The 19,562-nt window shown below is 31.2% G+C and overlaps 1 protein-coding gene across 4 annotated transcripts in view; it reads left to right on the top strand.

The window, feature by feature from the left end:
- Positions 1-18,627, top strand: part of LOC123302324 (histone deacetylase 6) — a 53,552-nt gene extending 34,925 nt beyond the window's left edge. For 3 of the 4 annotated variants that reach the window (XM_044885208.1, XM_044885205.1, XM_044885207.1), the window contains 8 exons: positions 933-992; positions 2,299-2,498; positions 3,708-3,910; positions 9,037-9,221; positions 10,091-10,416; positions 13,028-13,691; positions 15,536-15,703; positions 18,424-18,627. In XM_044885208.1, coding sequence (XP_044741143.1) covers positions 933-992; positions 2,299-2,498; positions 3,708-3,910; positions 9,037-9,221; positions 10,091-10,416; positions 13,028-13,691; positions 15,536-15,703; positions 18,424-18,609 — 1,992 coding nt within the window. In that variant the 3' untranslated portion in view covers positions 18,610-18,627. Of the gene's footprint in view, positions 1-932; positions 993-1,028; positions 1,089-2,298; positions 2,499-3,707; positions 3,911-9,036; positions 9,222-10,090; positions 10,417-13,027; positions 13,692-15,535; positions 15,704-18,423 lie in introns of all 4 variants that reach the window. The other variant, XM_044885206.1, reaches the window with a different exon arrangement.
- The last annotated feature ends 935 nt before the right edge of the window (positions 18,628-19,562 follow it).

Raw genomic sequence — 19,562 nt, 5'->3', positions numbered from 1 at the left:
AGCAAAAATTGATAATAGTAATTGAATTATATTATATTATTATATGTTGTATTTTAAATCAAGGATCAAAATAGGATGTACGAATTCATAATTCTCATTTACACTAATAATCGAGGAAATAAGGCGTTTGATCCAGGAATCAACTACGCGCCTTAATTTTTTTGGAAGCAGGTGGAAAATATCTACCTAAAAGATCATTAAATATACAGGGCGTTCTGTTATTAACTGCAGATCGTGGGCCTACAGAATAAGCTCATAAAGACAAAGGAAAAAGTTATTTATCAACTTTGGAATAATAGAATCCAATTGAAATCAGTTCATATCCCTTCTTTAGTTGAATATTATTAAATGAAATTTACTAATATCTACTGATTATCACTGGCTGCTGGTTATCGAATGATAGTCAGTGAATTTACCAATTTATCAATTTTTGTCATACCTGTAGCGCCCAAATTAGGGCTCCGATCCAAAATTGGTAAATAACTTTTTCCTTTGTCTTTATGAGCTTATTCTGTAGGCCCATGATCTGCAGTTAATAACAGAACGCCCTGTATATTTAATGATCTTAAGTCACATACTATAGGAAATGAAACAATTAAGGTTGCAATTTTATGGAACAATATGACTTTTTATGGGATCCAGCTCAAAATGTTCGTATGAGTGTGTAGAATAGTCATATTGATTAGAAAGTATGCTTTTACTATGCGCACCCGCGCGAATTTAGAAGTTCGCACAAACGAATTCTGCTAAAAAATCATGAAATTTGAGAAAACAGTTATTGGATCTTATAATTTAGTGGTATTCTAAGCATTTTTTATTTCGTGACATTTTTTATAAAAGCGTGATATGTAATAATAAATTTCCAATTTGCTTGGACTATTATGTGCATAAAAACAATTGATTGTATTAAAATAATATTTTTTACATTTTAGTATGATCCTGAATTGGTTATAATATCCGCTGGTTACGATGCATCCATCGGTTGTCCAGAGGTGTGATTTAATTTTTATTTTTACTTTATTTTTTAGTATAATCCAGAACTAGTAATACTCAGTGCGGGATATGATAGCTTAATAGGAGATGAAAAGGTTAGAGAAAAATTTGCAGGTTAAAAATACTAACAATATTTTCTGCTGGGAAAAACAAAACCCTTTCCAGGCAGCCGTGTAAAGTTTATTTCGAATTTAACATTCTTAAAAGATAACAATTTTAATATTTGGAAAAAAATAATTTTCACTTACAAACATAGTAAAAATTTGGAATTATTTCAAGGAAAGGGCCGTATTCCTAGCTGAGGATCCGCACTAAAATGATTATATAGTAGAATCTCGAAATTTCAAGCTTATAAAACACCAAAATCGTAAAGTTGTGTTCCCTTCCCCATAAGCGAATAATTTGAACATTGCGATTTTCGATTTTCTACTTTCACTTCTTTGGTTGAAATATTTTTTCGTTAACATCACTGTTTCTCCTTGAGGGCGTCTTGGATTAATTTTACAAAAATTTCGAAATTTTCGAAAGTATTTTATATAAGTTATTTTCGTTTTTCGAAAATATTTCACAAGACCACTAGTTGTGAAGCTACCTAATTTGTGCTCTCACAAATAAACACTAATGTTTATAAAAAAATATTTCAAACAAAACTTGTCTATTTTTTCCATAAGGAAAAACTTTTACTTTAGTTCTATCTCTAACGGTTTACAAAATGGACCCTTTTTACTTGATGTATGCCTTTTTTTTTTTTATTAAAACAAAAACAAAACTGATTAAAACCCCTCAACTAACCGCACCCCCCCCCCAAAAGGGTGGTTATAAAGGGCATTATTTTGATAATCCTTTTTAACGGTTAATAAAATTCTAAGGCAAAAAGTCCTCTTCCATTTTTTGATCCGATGCACGGATGACTGACGACTCTGACTGAGACTTATTATTAATTAATGATTTTTGATAGATTCAAAATAAATTATTAAATAATTATTATTGTTATTAAGTATTGAATAATTAATTTTGATAGCAATAAATTAAAAGCTCTCGACTCTGCTCAAACTGAATACTTAAGTTTTGTTTTGTTTTTTTTTTTTTAAATAACAATAATAATTAATAATTTAGTTATTTTTAATATATCAAAAATGATTAATTGGTCAATCTCAGTCAGAGTCGAGTGGTTTTAATTTTTAATTACAATGCTTCTGATCGACTACCTATTTTAATTAATAGCTGATGCAACAAAAGCGTGCGGTATTTACGGGACCTCCTGTATATTAAAAATTTATTTATTGAAAATATTTATTTTATTAGGGTGAGATGAAAGTGACGCCGCAATGCTACGCACATATGACGCATTTATTACAAGCTTTTGCTCAGGGCAAAGTTGCTGTACTCCTCGAAGGTGGCTACAATCCTACTTCGTTGGCTGAAGGTGCCGCACTTACATTAAGAGCATTACTGGATGACCCTGTTCCTCATCTACCTCATCCCAATTTAAAACCCAAACACAGGTATGTGTAACTCATATTGTATATGTTAACTATTTTGAAAGTTGGTCCACTTGTGTCCACTAGCCCTTGTTTTTCGATCTAAAAAATGTTGCCGCGGCGGAGGTCATTGTGGGGTCCTCGTTTTCGTGGGTTACCTTCCTTCAAGATCGTTTCATAGCCATTGCTTGCACTATGTGTCTCAAAATTGGTTGGTACATGTAAATCAACTGTTTGAAGACATTTGGCGAATACCGAACTCGATTTCAGAACCCGTTTTCAAACGCCGTATCTCGCTCCACAACGAAATACTCCAAACTTGAAGTAATTGAGCTGCGAAAAAGGCTCTAATGGAGTTTTTCACTTCGCTGATCTATTAAAAAGTAACTAAGTTACGAAAAATGCTATCCTGAGGATTTTCACTTCGTTGGTCTTAAAAAAAGGTGATAAAAAAGATATAGGATTGCACGTGACTGCGAATTATCTAACTAAACAGGGGCAAAAAACCGAAAATCTTGTCATCTATAATTTATCGTCCTTGTTGTCAGAGACGGATTAAGTCCATTGTTCCAAAACTATAAAAGATAGGGAGTTGAAAATTTGTAGATAGCTTCAATTATCTTGTGAAAGATACTCGAAAAACGAAAAAAATCTAGAAAATACTTTTCGAGATACGAAAATTTTCGAAAACCAAAATAAAATACCGCCATAATTGTGTTGTTTTTTTAAACTTCACTAGTTTATAAAAAATAATATAAGCACTAACGTTCTAAACTTTCTGTACAGGGTATTTCAACAGTTAACTCAGTTAAATGTTTGTTTTCAGTTAATTATGTTAAAAATTCTCTTAAAAACCTCTTAAAGCAATATATTGAGCATCCAAAAGAGCATTTGTTTTGGGTTCGATTTACCTTTGTGAGTGTGCTTGTATCAGAATACGAGGCAAAGGAAAATTTTTGTATTTTTCGAATAGGCAAATTTAAATTTATGATACCGCAAAACTGTCAGGGAATTTTTGCTGTCTTTATCGAAAATTCAGGAAATTTATGCTGTCATGGAAAATTCAGGGAATTTCAAATGACCTACTGAATAGGCAACTTGGTCAAGTATTATCAAATTTAACCTACCACTTACCAACCAGCAGAAGTCTTACATAAAAACGACGCTTATATCCTAGATTTGTATATTTAATGTTACCAAATTATTTTACTAATACTAAATTTTCGATTTTAGCCTACTTAAAACAATACGAAATCTAATTTTACATCAGAAACCATTTTGGAAATGTTTCCATTACTATACGGGTAGTCCTCCTACTCCAGTTTATACAGAAGTATATACAAAAAAACCGGTCAATTATCCTACCCGTGACGCTTATCCAAAAGTTCCACAAGGAGTTAAAGGACTTCAAATACGTCTAGATATATTGGAAACAAGTATGTAATATTTTGTTTACAAATTAACGTTGAGAGGAGAACAGTTTTGACACTGATTTAACATGTAATTTTTAAGTTTCATTCAAATTTAATCCATTTTCATTCAAATACATTTTAGTCTAAGCATACTAGTTTTCTTTAACAAAAAAAATTTGTTACAGGGCGGGAAGTGTCGAAAAAGGGATTCCAAATGTTGGGTAAAAAATTCAACAGCTGAATGTTTGCCGGTGAAGAGGGATGGGGGTTTGAAGGCGTGGCAATAGTGAAAATACTCGTCCTATCAAAAAAAGTTAAATGTTATAGTTCTAGTCAGTAAAAAAATCTATAACTATTTTTATGATTTTTTAACATAACCTCAAGAAGAAGAATCTATATGGCGTAAAACAGCGCCTCAGGGTGAGTGGCTGCGAACTAAATAAAACCATTCAATGTTCTATATGTTCATTAACACTCATTTGGTGGCGCTAGTATATATGTCAAATATATCTCAAATTTCATTCAAATCTTTTCTGACAACTTCTACACAATATTACATCAAATATGTAATTTATATTGCATAAAAAATTACAAAATGGAAATGGATATGAAATTTGATTATTATAAAATTGTTGAGTTTTTGCAATTTTTACGAATGTTTTTTGCATACAGTAATTTATTTTATTTTTCTGTATGAATTTTGATGTATTTACGAAGAAAATGAACGTCGCAGAAATTGTCTATCGTAACCCTTTTTCAGCGACTTGAAAAAGAGGTCTTTTTTTACCAATTTCTCAGAAACTGCTGAAAAACAAAAAAATTCCAGGATATTAGAGATTCAAATAGATGCACTTGTACCAAATTACATAACGATTGCATTTTTTTCGCGACATAAAGAATTAAAAACCAAAAAAAATGTTATTTTTTATTTTACTCGAAAATTTTGAGGTTACGTTAAAAAGTGGTAAAAATAAAAGTTATAGATTTTTTACTGTCTTGAACTATTACATTTAATTTTTTTTGATAGGACGAGCATTGACGCCGTAAATTGCAAAAAATCGTTTTCCACCCCTCTTCACCGGCAAATATTTAACTGTTGGATTTTTTACCCAACATTTGTAACCCCTTTATCGACCCTTTTCTGCTGAGTTTGCCCTGTAACGAATTATTTAGTAAATTGACTACTTTTTCAGGTAGTACGCTTAGTCTATTTTTCATTTATCCATGATGAACTAAATGCTAAGAAATAATTATTTAGTAGAATACTTATTAAATTGAAAAACTTATCAATTGTAAACAAAAGCAATGACATTAAATAATTATCTAATTATCATACTAATTAAGCTGAAAAACTTATCGATGATTAACTAAATTCTAGAGTAATGACATTGAATAATTATCTAATTACTTAGCACACTAATTAAATCTAAAAACTTATCCATGGTAAACTAAACTATTAAACTAAGTGAACTATTTTGTATTTCGTGTAAAAAAAAGAAATGATAAATTGTTTACTGATAAGTATTATTATTTTCTCAGAATAATAGAATAAAAAATGTATTAAATTATTAAACTGTCCCACTTTTAATATTTTTATTATATTATTCTGAGAAAATAATAATACTTATAAGTAAACAACTTATCATTGGACGTAAACAAACAAACCACACTCATTGTCACATAGTTTGTTTGTTTACGTACAATAATTTAATGTTTTTGCAAAATAATATAATCCAATTAAATCATCTAATGATTTTTAAAAATCCCTACCTCAGTTGAATATTATTAAAGGAAATTTACTAATATCTTCTGATTATCATTGGCTATTGGTTATCGAATGATACTCAGTGAATAAACAAATTTATCAATTTTTCTCATACCTGTAACTCCCAAATTAAGGCTCAGATCCAAATTTGGAAAAGACTTTTTTTTGTTGTACTTGATGCGCTTATTTTGGAAAGTTAGGTTTCTGCAGTTAATAACAGAACACGTTGTATATATATATAAAGGCTCTAGGGGTATAAGCATATGAAAACTGCACTCACGTCTGATGAAGGGTTCTTACCTTGCTTTTATTGTTATACCATGCATATGAAATGTATCAAGGTATAATAAGTTTAGTCCCAAGTTTTTAACGCTTGAAAATATTGACGCTACAAACAAAATTTTGGTATAGTTGTTCATAGAATCACCTACTTAGTCCATTTTCGGCTGTCTGGCGGTCTGTCTGTCAACACGATAGCTCAAAAATGATATATCAAGCAGAAATTTTTATAGCGTGCTCAGTACATAGAAAGTGATTTCGAGTTCGTAAATGAGTAACATAGGTCAATTGGGTCTTGGGTCCATAGGACCCATTTTGTAAACCGTTAGAGATAGAACAAAAGCTTAAATGTAAAATATATTCCATAAAAAAAAAAAACAACTTTTGTTTGAAACATTTTTTTGTAAACATAGTGTTACCCGTGAGAAAGCAAACTAAGCGAAAATTATACAGTATGTATTGTAACGAAATATCAGCGATGTTTACGAAAAAATATTTCAAACAAAAGTTGGTTTTTTTTTTTATTTTTTACATTTAAACTTTTGTTCTATCTCTAACGGTTTACAAGAACCCAATTGACCTATGTTGCTCATTTACGAACTCGACCTCACTTTTTACGTCCTGAGTACGCTGTAAAAAATTTCAGCTTGATATATTTTTTCGTTTTTGAGTTATCGTGTCCACAGACGGACGGACGGACAACCGGAAATAGACTAATTAGGTGATTTTATGAACTCCTATACCAAAATTTTCTGCGTAGCATCAATATTTTTCAGCGTTACAAATTTGGGACTAAACTTAGTATACCTTGCATATTACATATATGCATGGTTTAAAAAAAGCGGTGGAACATAGAATTCGATCCTTTTGTGACTTTGATATGTAATAGCTAACTTATTAACAAATAATACATATTTTTTTGTTTGGTGTCACTTTGGGGGTTGGTATAAAAAATCACCCCCCCAGAAATATCCTTCTCGGTTTTTACAGTTTCTAACATTGCAAAAATTCTGTAAAAAAATTTGATAATTAGTTAATCGATAGTCATGTACATCCAGGGTTATTACCCTTATTATTTCCTTACTATAGGGGTTAGGGGTGTGAGATAAAGTGTATGGCTGTGTATGAAAAACAATGAAAACAATGTAAAAAGCCTTTATCAGATGCGAGTGCAGTTATCATATGGTTATATCGCTAGATCCTTTTAACGATGGTCATTTTTGACGTCTATTAGGTAGAATCGATGAACATTTGTAAAATTTTTTCAAAGTTCTATCATCAGTACAAAAGCAATAGCTCCATTTCCTTCGGCAATCCTCTAATTACGAATTATAGAAAAATTATAAACAAAATATTCCGACGTGTAGTTTTAAAAAAATTTTCATTTTAATTGTAGCTGTGTTCGATGAATGTATATGTGTCGTCAAATTTCCGACGTCCGCGCCAAAGTACACGCAATGTATTCTAATAATCTTACCCAATGGCCCAGGCCACTTGTTAAATTTGACAAAATTGCTATCAGAAAATAAAAAATACGTTGTCATAGAAGAAAACAAGCTAAGAGACAGCGTTTTTTGTTTACGGCTAATCAATGGCTAAGTTAATCGGAAAAATTCGCAAGAGTTAAAAAACGGTTTTCTTGCTATTAAAAAAAAAAGTTGACGTCCAATTCACAAAAATTAAATGTACCCCATTGTGTTTTATTTTTTTGGGATACAGAAACACTCGATTTTAACTGGATCATAACCGTCGTTACACGAAAGATAACAATCGCAAATATTTTTTTAAATGTAAAGTAAGAATTTTTTAGTATCGTGTGCAAGTTTTAGAGTTCTACGAGTTTTACATTTTACTGCAAAAAAGCCATCCCAAAAAAATGCACTTTTCGTTGCCCGATTTCGGTATAAAAATTTAAAAAATTTCACTTGGTTCTAAAATAGCACGCTCGAAGAAGTCTAGACGAAGAAATTAATCCCCGAAAAACTGCTCTACCATAGTCTCACGACCAAGAGTAAAGTTTTTACGAAAGGTGTCCTTTTTTCGAAAAAATGCGATATATCGAAAAACTTCCAAAATTTTTTCTAAAAGAAAAACTGCAGGTTTGTGAACCTATTAGTCATAACTTCATTAAATATCAACTTTAAAAACAAAAAGAAAAAAGCTATAAGCAAATGTAAAAACGACTATTTTCGCTCATACTTTCAAGATTTTTCAAATCGGAATTTCCACACGTCAATCGATAGATTTTTTTGAGATTTAGAACTTTCCCTTTTAATTTTTGTGCATTTGATGTCAACTTTTTTTAATCGCAAGATAACCGGTTTTTTTTACTTTTGCGAATTTTTTTGGTTAACTTTCTTGACTTGTTTTCTTCTATAACAGCGTATTTTTTGTTTTCTGAAAGCCATTTTGTCATTCGTTTCATAGACTAATTGGATAATGGACATTTTTATCATACGTATATTTTGGCGTCAAGTTTGACACGAATATTTTACCTTTTCGCGCAATTTTTTAAAAACATTTAAAGTATGTAATTACCAGCATCAGGTATAGATGTCGCAATATATATTATTTAGAGTGAGTGATTAACCTCGTTATAGGGAAAGAAGATTTAAAAAAAAATAATATCCTGAAAATTAATCAGCGAATTTTCCCCATAACGAGGTTATAATGACCCATCTCTAAATAATATATTTTGCGACATCTATACCTGATACTAGTAATTACATACTTTTAATATGTTTTTTTTTTTTTTTTTAAATTGCGCGAAAACTTAAAATATTGACGTCAAGTTGACTGCAATTGAACAATTTGACGACACATATTATAGTATATGAGCTCGCAACGCCTTCGAGAGAGAATTTTATTATTGCTGATTTTATGATATGTTGTTCTCCTTGTTCTTTCTGTTAGAGCTTGGGCCATCTGGCTGCCGGAAGTGGTTGCGCTTAGTACTGCGCAGCCTAAATGTTGGCCCAAGCTCTAACAGAAAGAGCAAGGGGAACAACATATCATAAAATTAGCAATAATAAAATTATTTTTTGCCGACGTTGCGAGCTCCTGTGCCATTAAGCACAGCTGATGTAACATTCGTTTTTTTTTTCAGTTACGCCAAATATAAAATCGTATTTAAAACTTCCCACCTTTAAATTAATGATTTTGTACGATGAAGAAATGTTGGAACATCGTGCGAGAGATAACGTTGCGCAATTAGAATGTCCAGAGCGAATTAAAAATTCATTTGAATTGTTAAAAAAATTTGGTCTTCTTGGTAGGGCCGTACATATTTTGGTAAGTGATGTGAAGGTGTTCTTGTTTTTAGAAATTCAAAAAATTGTTTAATTTTTTTTTTTATGAAACATTTTAATAAAAATTGATTAAATTTTTAATTAATTTCACGTAATGGACTTGTTAATTGGCCTCAGTGGTGTGCACTGAGTTTTTAGACGGGGTAGGCAGAAATTTTTAAAAGCTACTATATAATCAAAAAGGATACCTTAAAAAATTCCAATATTAAATGGAGGGGGGAACGTATTTGTGGTATTACGGCTATTACAGAACACTGGCTAGATGGCAGGCACGCTGAACGCCTGGGCCTTTCAGTGTATCATGCTATCACTACTACAGGAGTTTTCACAGTGAGGAGGAGGAAGAAACGATGTCTGATCTTTGTCTTTGCTCAGCTCTTGCCACGAGGAAGTGGACTCACTTGAGCCAACCTAGACGATGTCTCTGACCTGAAGTACTTTGATCTCAAAGCACTACTGCTGTTCCTAAACAGCTCAAAATGGTTCATGGAGTAGTGGCCGGCGATGGGCCAACACTCCTTCGGTATCACAACGGACCCTATGGTCTCAGTGTGTCTCACCCCAGGACAATCACTCTAACCTAACCTAGTCCAACTTCATATAAAAAAAGCTTTTTATTTAAAATTATCTTGGTGCTCGTACATCCTTAATTACTTTTAGAGGACCAGTTTAGACAGATTTTGTAAAGTGTACGCTTCGACACGATCAAATCTGACTGATATTTACTGACCATCCATGGTATTCTAGATTTCAGCTCGCTGATTTCACATATATTTCATTTAATCAATTTTTTTCCATTCGTAGTATTTTTCTTGGATACAAAAAATATTCAAATCCACATTTTTTTTACAGGGCACAAAACTTGAAATTCTCAACGAACTTTACAAAGTACATCCTCCAGAATATATTACTAGATTAGAAAACGTAATTGCAAAAGAGGATGACAAACAATTTACCTCAATTTTTACAAATTCCAAGACGATAGACTGTGCCTTAATGGCCGTTGGATCTGGATTGAATTTATTGGATCGTATAATGGCTGGAGATTGTTCAACAGCTCTTGCACTAATTCGCCCACCTGGACATCATGCTGAACCAAAAGAGGCAATGGGATTTTGTTTTTTCAATAATGTTGCCGTTACTGCCCGGCATGCTTTGGACCATTTTAAATTGAAACGGTAATTATTTTTATATCTCACTAGCTGGTACGCGTGACATCATACGCTAATTTCAAAATAAAGCAGCTAGTGAATATTTTGCATATACCTTTTAATCAAATGCCTTTTACTCCAGCATTCTGTGTAAAAGTCTCAGTTTTTAACCTTTTGTTTAGCAGATAAATTTTTGGAACACAGTTCTTTATCGCTTGTTATCTTTCTGATTTGTTTGTGGGCTGAGAGGCTACATCGAATAAAGTGTAACATTGAAAAACGACACCGAAAACCGACATTTTTTTGCAGTGATTTTTGAGGCACTTTTCGATCACCAAGGAAACTAGATTTTGGATCGATTCACCTTCCCGTCAATTTTGAGAATATGCAAATATATTTTATAATTTTAACGTTTAAATACCCTTTTTATACCCTGTAATAATGTATATATAATATATATGTAAGGTATACTAAGTTTAGTCCCAAGTATAGGTTTTCATAAAATCACCTAGAGTCTATTTCCGATTGTCTGTCTGTCCGTCTGTTAACACGATAACTAAAAAAACGAAAAGAGATATCAAACTGAAATTTTTATAGCGTGCTCAGGACGTCAAAAGTGGGGTCGAGTTGCAATAACTCAAGTTTTAATAAAGACATTTGAAAAATAAAAAATATTCTTAAACTAGAACTTTGCAATTTTCTCATATATAAATATGTGGGAGTTTCTTTCGCTAAAGATTCGCTTTCGGCTTATAAACTATATAAACAGCGGGCCGGAAAAATGATAAAACTTAATAATAAAAATAAAAATAAACAATAAAAATAAAAATATTATTTATTGGCCAATCTACGGACGTTTCAAACCAAGCGCTGCGCGCTGACCTTATGCAAGATCATTTTTGTTTACAATTTTAACCATACCTCCGGTTCTATTGGTCGTATCACGACGAATAAAAAAAGAAAATATTTGTTTTTTCATGTAGAATATAATGGTAATTTTCAATAGTTTAGGAACTATGTGCCGTATAATTAATTTCTTTATAACAAATTTCCCCCCACTCTGAGCTATGAGCAAGTTGATAATTCGGATTCAGCGCTTCAAAATATGTCGAAAAACACTCCTTATTCGGTGGAACCTGTAAATGCATACGAAATCCACTCAGCGTCTACACTTACTGAATTCTACAGAAAAAAAGTGCTTTTAGCATTACAAAGTTATATTCTCTTAACTTTTCAAACAACGAAGTTATTCACATAAGTTTAAAAGTCGAAAAAGCGAACTTTTGCTTATAACTCGAAAACAAAAAAAGCGAGCCAGTGTTTTGTTGACGCCATTGAACTTGTCTTAAAAAAAGAGATCGAGAGAATACTATCTATATAAAAAATTAATGCATCTTTGAAATTTTCCACAGTTGTTTAGTAGGTTGTAAAAACTTCGTAAGAAAAAGTCAATCTCTCAGGAACGTACGTAGCCTCCATTAGGGGGGGGGGGTAGTTAGGGGTTTTAATCAGTTTTTTACAAATAACAAAAAAACTATGCATTAAATAAAAAAAAGTTCAATAAAAGGAATTTTGGAATTTTCGAAAGTATTTTCTGGAATATATTTTGTTTTTTTAGAATGTTTCACAAAATCACTAGTTGAAGTTAACCTGAAAATTTTCAAAACACTTTATAGTTTTGGAGAAAATGGGCACCAAAGTTTTTTCCTATACATCGATCAATTTTGAAGCTAGAAAGTCAAAAATAAAACGAAAATGTGCACAAATACTTCAGCTTGAACTTTTGTCTGAACTTTTTTTTATTTAATGTATAGTTTTTTGCAATTTGTAAAAAACTGATTAAAACCCCCCAACTACCCTCCAAAAATGAGGGTTGGGTACGCCCCTGAGAGGTCGAATTTCTTACAACCTAATAAACAAGTGTGGAAATTTTCAAAGATGTATTAATTTTTATACCATGTATATATGTAAGTGTAGTCCCAAGTTTGTAACACTTAAAAATGTGATGCTACGAAAAAAATTTTGGTTTAGGTTCATAGAATCACCTAATTAGCCCATTTCCGTATGTCTGTCTGTCTGTCGTCTGTCCGTCTGTCATCACGATTACTCAAAAACGAAAAGAGATATCAAGCTGAAATTTTTATAACGTGCTGAAGACGTAAAAAGTGAGGTCAGGTTCGTAAATGAGCAACATAGGTCAGTTGGGTCTTGGGTCCGTAGGACCCATCTTGTAAACCGTTAGAGGTAGTACAAATGTTTATGTAAAAAATGTTCCTTATAAAAAAATAAACAACTTTTGTTTGAAACATTTTCTTGTAAACATCACTGTTTATCCACGAGGGCGCTAATTAGGTGAAAATTTTGTAGTATGTATTAATATGGGAATATCAGTTATGTGTGTGTGGCTGTTTAAGAGTGGAAATTTTTCATTTACGTGACGTCAAAAAACAAACGATTGCGTCATCAAAACTGTCTATACATGGTATTTCAACAATTAACTCAGTCAATTGTTTGTTTTAACTTGTTTCCTTTTAAATATTTAGTTTAATTATACTATTAAACAAGTCTCTTAATAAGTTTCAACTAACTTTTGGAACTCAATGTTTAAAAGTGTTTTAATTTCTATTTTTAATTACAGTGTTTTAATTGTCGATTTCGATATACATCATCCAAACGGCACCTATACAATATTCAAAAACGATAATAGATGTTTATTAATAAGTATTCATCGTTACCATGCAAATTTCTTCCCACATACAGGAGCATTAACCGAATGCGGTGAAGGTGAAGGTATTGGTTTTAACGTAAATATACCATGGACAAAAAAAGGTCAAGGTGATAATGAATACCTAGCCGCATTTCTCCGTATCATCTTACCGATTGCACGACAATTTGATCCAGAATTAGTATTAGTATCGGCTGGTTTCGATGCCGCAGTTGGTGATCCACTAGGCCAGTGTAACGTGTCGCCTGAGATGTTCGGTCATATGGCCCATATGCTCAAGGAAGTTTCTGAATCAAGGCTTTTATTCTTTTTGGAAGGTGGTTATAATGTGACATCAGTATCGCATAGTGTTGGAATGGTAGCAAAAGCTTTACTAGGAGATCCTTTGGTATCAGTTTCACCAAAAACGTTTATTAATGAAGATGCTGAACAGGTGATCGAAAGCGTGATAAAACATCAGCTCAAATATTGGCCTATTTTGAATGTAAACCCTGATATATCTACGCCAGAATCAATAACAAAAACAGATCATGTCAAGGAGCATACAACCATTTATGATAATCTGTTTTCAGCGATGGTAAATATTCAATTTTAAACCCACACACAAGTAAAATAACGGTTTTGAGTATTCCGCAATTTTTCAATTGATTTATAATCCAAAAAATAAGATTTACATCACACAAAAATCGGATGTTAGACAATAGACAAAGAAACGAAGGAATAAAGTTCGAAAAATATGAGCATTAAATCGGATTTGAATGCGGTTTTCGGCATTCGACTCGTTAGAGCGTCAGAAAATTTTGTGACCTAATTAAAAATATGAAATTAGCATAATTAATATACAATTAGCAAAATTGTTCTCAGAAGTACCTGGTGTCCAGGGTAAACGCTTCCCCGTCGTCTCCTGGAGTTTTCGGGAGATTTGTTATATAATCGGTCCTAACTCGTTACTCGAGAATTTTTGGAGTCGCTGAACACGAATATCGTGACAGGATTGATCTCAGAGGTACCTGGTTTCCAGGATGAACGGTATCCCTGTCGCCTCCTGCAATTTTCGACAAATTCGTTATCGTGTGAAATTGCCTAGTTAATAAACGAAAGCCTCGAATATCGCAAAACACCTTATCTAAATATCAGGTCTCTCTAAAACTAGAATGAATGCTTAATCAGGTATAAACTAAGCGTGGTAATTAAATGCTAATTAGGTGCTAATTGTAAGAAATTAAGGTAAAAACGATCATAAATAATCGAAAAAAAAACCGTTTCTTATTTAATTTTTTGATAACTCTGTATTGTTTTAATTACGAGTTAGTTGGGTTTAATTTGTCGACTGTCGACTATAGAGGAGTTGATTGGGTTCTGAAATTTTTAGCCATTGCGATTAAAAATGACACTATTATTAATTTGAACTTTTATATATACTTAACGATAATATCTCTTTTTTCTGTAATAATGTCCCATTTTTTGAACGCATGGACTTCGGAACCAAACCAACTCCTCTATAATCGACAAACCCAAACCAACCAACTCGTAATTAAAACAATACAGAAAATACAGAAAACCGTTCGGTTTTTTTTCATAAAACACTTAATTAGCACTTTATTTTTATTGTTTATGTGATAGTTTACGTGTATTTTAAGACTTTATTGCATATTGTTTATATTTTCTCTCAAATCAGGTATCTCAAATTTGGTGTCCGCTTATTTATGATCGTTTTCATCTTTATTTCTTGCAAGCACCTAATTAGCACTTAACTATCACGCTTAGTTTATACCTTACTAAGCATTCGCCCTAGTTTAAGAGAGACCTGATATTGCGAGATCAGTTGTTCTGTTAAATTCTAGGCTTTCGTATATTAATTAGGCAATTTCACGATCATGACCGTTTAGCACATAATAAGCAGCTAATTATGTTTCCTTAACATTCATTATTTCATTATTATCTTCATTGCGCTAGCATCACATAATGCTAGCAACGCAACTTTGAGTATTGAGTTGCGTTGTAAGTTACAGAGCACATAATTTCTGATATTCCGAATTCCAATATTCAGGTATTCCGAATATTTTTTTCCGCTTATTTGTGATCGTTTTCAACTTAATTTCTTGCAAGCACCTAATTAAACTCCTTGGTATACTTTGAATTGTCATAAAAGATGACGGCATGATTGATGGCTCACGATTCTGAATTTTTTTAATGTCACAATTTTTTTAAGCCAGTTTATTTATTACAAAACATTTTTAAATGTATATTTTATTATAGGAATCATTTTTTGGTCCCTACATTCGATTCAACGTGTTTTTGGTACATCAAAAAATTTACCGGAAGTGTCTATTATTAAAAAAAAATTTTTTGATTGTTTTGAAGTCTCAAAACTATATATCGTTTTCCTTAATCGAGAATAAAATAATTTGTTTTTTCCAGATACCTGTACAAACGCCTTACAACACAATACGTGAATGTATGCATGTCTATAATTTAGAATCATCTACGTCACAATACGAACCAAAGGATGGGGTAGATACTAAAATAACCTGCGCCGATTGTACATTTTTTGGTAATAAAAGATATGAATGTCTAACCTGTTCTTACGTAAGTAATTTTAATATTGATTCAATTCTAGTCAAGTGTAGTGCAGTAAATACGTAGAGATATATACCTCAGATTTAAAAAAAATTCCCCCCTCCGGTTTTTCAACGGGATAATTATGATAGTAATAGACCTTTTTCATGAAAAACAGAAATACTTTTTGATAATTTTTTATGAAAATATAGGTCGAGTAGAGCCTGTAACTCGAAAATTACGCATTTTTAACAATAAAAACACTATGAAAAAAATTGTTAAAAAGTCACAATATTTGAAATAATTTAAAACGATTTTTTTTGGCTCCACCACACACGTGATCTGTGATGTCAATCCGACAAGCAATGACAATAAAACAGTCTCAACAGTTGTATTAATATATCACTATCATCAACTTTAAATGACGTCAAACGAACCTTCGTGTAACATCGTGTGTTTCCGAATCGTTTTCGCCAATTTGAATTTTAATGATTTTCATTGTCTGTTTTCTCGGTCATATGGCTTTAAAAAAGTGTCAGGGAAAAAAATTAGCCCATTTATCAAGACATTTACTTTCATTTAAAAAAAAGAAATAAAAATGTGAAAAAGGTAGTAGTTTTTAAGAAAACATACTTTAGAAAATATCCGAGTGTAGGAACTTGTTCAAAAACCATCGAACTTTCACGATTATAATATTTATGTGATGTATTAGGGAAAAAAAAAATTGGAACAATGTATTCAAAATATTTGCATATTATATTTTCTTTCAATTCGTTTCAATTTATTAAAAATGAAATATTATTCTTTGCGTTTTCACGGTTCAATCGTGCATCTACAAGATTCATAATTATGCAGAGGTTTTTTGGGAAACTCTTAAAGATGATAATATTATTATTATTATTTTTTTTAAATTGCCGTAGAATGCTTCGTTAGCGATCGCACACGGCTTTTTTCGAAAATTCATATTTTTGCATTTTCGCAAAGTGTTCGAAAACCTTATATTATTTTGCGACGAAATTATTATATATAATTATTTTTACAAAAAGATACCATTAAAAGGAATAATTTGAGACCAGAACGGATTTCCTGCAATTCATACAAACCGAGAAATTAAATGGCGAAAAACGCGATATTTTCGGTCATAAAACCGTGTTTTCTCGTAAAGTTTCCATCGGATTTAACTTTAGCTAGTCTCATTTATTCTTTTTTTTAGAAGAAACGTTCCAAAAATTTTTTCTATTTTCATTAAGGTAGTACAAGCACCAAGGCAATTTTAGATTTAGGGGTGAAATTATTTGTACCTTATTTTCAACTTTGATTATGAATTTTGCTATAACTTCATGAATGTAGACGAAAAGTTTCGAATAAAAATTTTCGATATCTGTCTTAGTTTTCTAAACTTCGAAAGCTAAATAATTAAACAAAATGTTCAATTTTCGATATTTGAAAGTTACTCCAGATATCGAATTTTATTCTAACTTTTCGTCTTATATTGTCAAGTTATAACATAATTCACCATCAAAATTCATAAAATTTTTTTTTTAAATTAATTTCCCTACTACCGTGCTCATACATCCTTAATTAGTCGAGTACAACGATTCTTATACCATGCATATGTAACGCTTAAAAATATTGATGCTACGAACAAAATTTTGGTATAGGTGCTCATAAAATCACCTAATTAGTCAATTTCCAATCCGCCCGTCCATCCGTCCGTCTGTGGACACAATAACTCAAAAACGAAAAGAGATATCAGGCTGAAATTTTTATAAAGTGCTCAGGACATAAAAAGTGAGGTCGAGTTCGTAAATGAGCAACATAGGTCAATTGGGTCTTGGGTCCGTATGACCCATCTTGTAAACCGTTAGAGATAGAACAAAAGTTTAAATGTAAAAAATGTTATAAAATAATAATAATACTTTTGTTTGAAATATATTTTCGTAAACATCACTGTTTACCCGTGAGGGTGCAAGTTACCCGTGAGGGGAATATCAGTTATGTATGTGTGACATGTATGTATGTGTAATGTGATAGAGTAATCAACACTGACCATGCATGGTATTTCAACAGTTAACTCATTCAATTCTTTGTTTTCACTTTTTTTTTTTTTTTTTTTCTTTCAATAATTTATTAAGGTTTTAACTTTAATTTAAATAGTTTTTTTTTTTTTTTTTAAATTTCCACCGACTAGTTTTGTAGAAATCCATGAATACATATCATCCATCTTCCGGTTTTACCATAAAACCAATCTTAAATATACCTACGTTTAAAGTCATTTATTTATTTAAATAATCGAGCAATCCCCTCTCCACACTGAAATTTTCGAAATTATTTTACACTTAGTCTTCATATAAAACAATAATTAAGCTTTTTGTTTAAAATTGCCTTAGTGCTCGTACATCCTTAATAACTTTGTTATTTTTGGTTTTACGATTAAAAGTTACAGAACAAAAGTTGTAGAGAATTTAATTTGCAACAAAACAAATTTTTTTTACAAATTTTTAACAAATTTTCTGTTCGACGAATAGTTTGCCCGATATAGTGTAAAAACTATTCGTATTCATTTTAACAAAATGGCCGCGACACCAAAAGCATTTATTTAACTTTACACTAACTGCCTCTTTCAACCACAAATAAAATTGCATCCTCTGACTTTTCCCAATAAAATCCCAAAACCCACACTATAAGAAGGAAAGAAAATTTGTATTTATTGGGTTTTTAATAGACTAATTTTTATTTTTATTTTGCAGGTGGGATGCCCTGATCAAATAAACGGTCACACCCGTAAACATGCATTTTTATTTGGTCATCCATTAGTGATCAGTTACGAGGATTATTCCATCTATTGTTTTAGTTGTAAACGATTTTTATCTAGCTCAGATTTATCTGACTACCGAGAACAAGTAATGATGAAAACTATTGAAGATAGAAACTAATAATTCCTTTTTTTTCACATGCTCAAACTTTGTTATTAATCAATTAATATATATATAAAAATAATTTACTCAAATTATTTCCTCAAAGCTTATTTAAAAACTCAAAAAAAATTATTTTTTATAGGAAAATTTTTTAATATATATTTCGTCTATATTTCCATAAAATTGTACCTACTTGAATTCTTAAATTGGTTTCACTGTAATAATTTTGAATATTAAACAGAAGTGTTTGGGTAAAAATAATGCAGAATAGACCTTTTTCATGAAAAACAGAAATACTTTTTGATAATTTTTTATGAAAATATAGGTCGAGTAGAGCCTGTAACTCGAAAATTACGCATTTTTAACAACAAAAACACTATGAAAAAAATTGTTAAAAAGTCACAATATTTGAAATAATTTAAAACGATTTTTTTTGGCTCCACCACACACGTGATCTGTGATGTCAATCCGACAAGCAATGACAATAAAACAGTCTCAACAGTTGTGTTAATATATCACTATCATCAACTTTAAATGACGTCAAACGAACCTTCGTGTAACATCGTGTGTTTCCGAATCGTTTTCGCCAATTTGAATTTTAATGATTTTCATTGTCTGTTTTCTCGGTCATATGGCTTTAAAAAAATGTCAGGGAAAAAAATTAGCCATTTTATCAAGACATTGATAAATGTCTTGATAAATTTAAAAAATTTATGATTTACTTTCATTTAAAAAAAAAAGAAAAAAAAAGGTGAAAAAGGTCTATTTTAACAGAAGTAATCAAAAATACGATTTTTACAATAAATGTTCGTGAAATTGAATCGAAAGTTTTCAATCAACGCAAATTCGATATTACTGAAGGAAATGAAGCCGACAGGCCAAATATTACTGAAGGAAATTCTATGGAACAAAATGATTTTTTTTTGGCACTTGGTACAGATTGTTCGTATGAGTGTGTAGAACAAAGTCGT

Source organism: Chrysoperla carnea, chromosome X (genome assembly GCF_905475395.1).
Source record: "Chrysoperla carnea chromosome X, inChrCarn1.1, whole genome shotgun sequence".
Classification (NCBI taxonomy): Eukaryota; Metazoa; Arthropoda; class Insecta; order Neuroptera; family Chrysopidae; genus Chrysoperla; species Chrysoperla carnea.
This window is presented reverse-complemented; position numbering and strand designations above follow the sequence as displayed.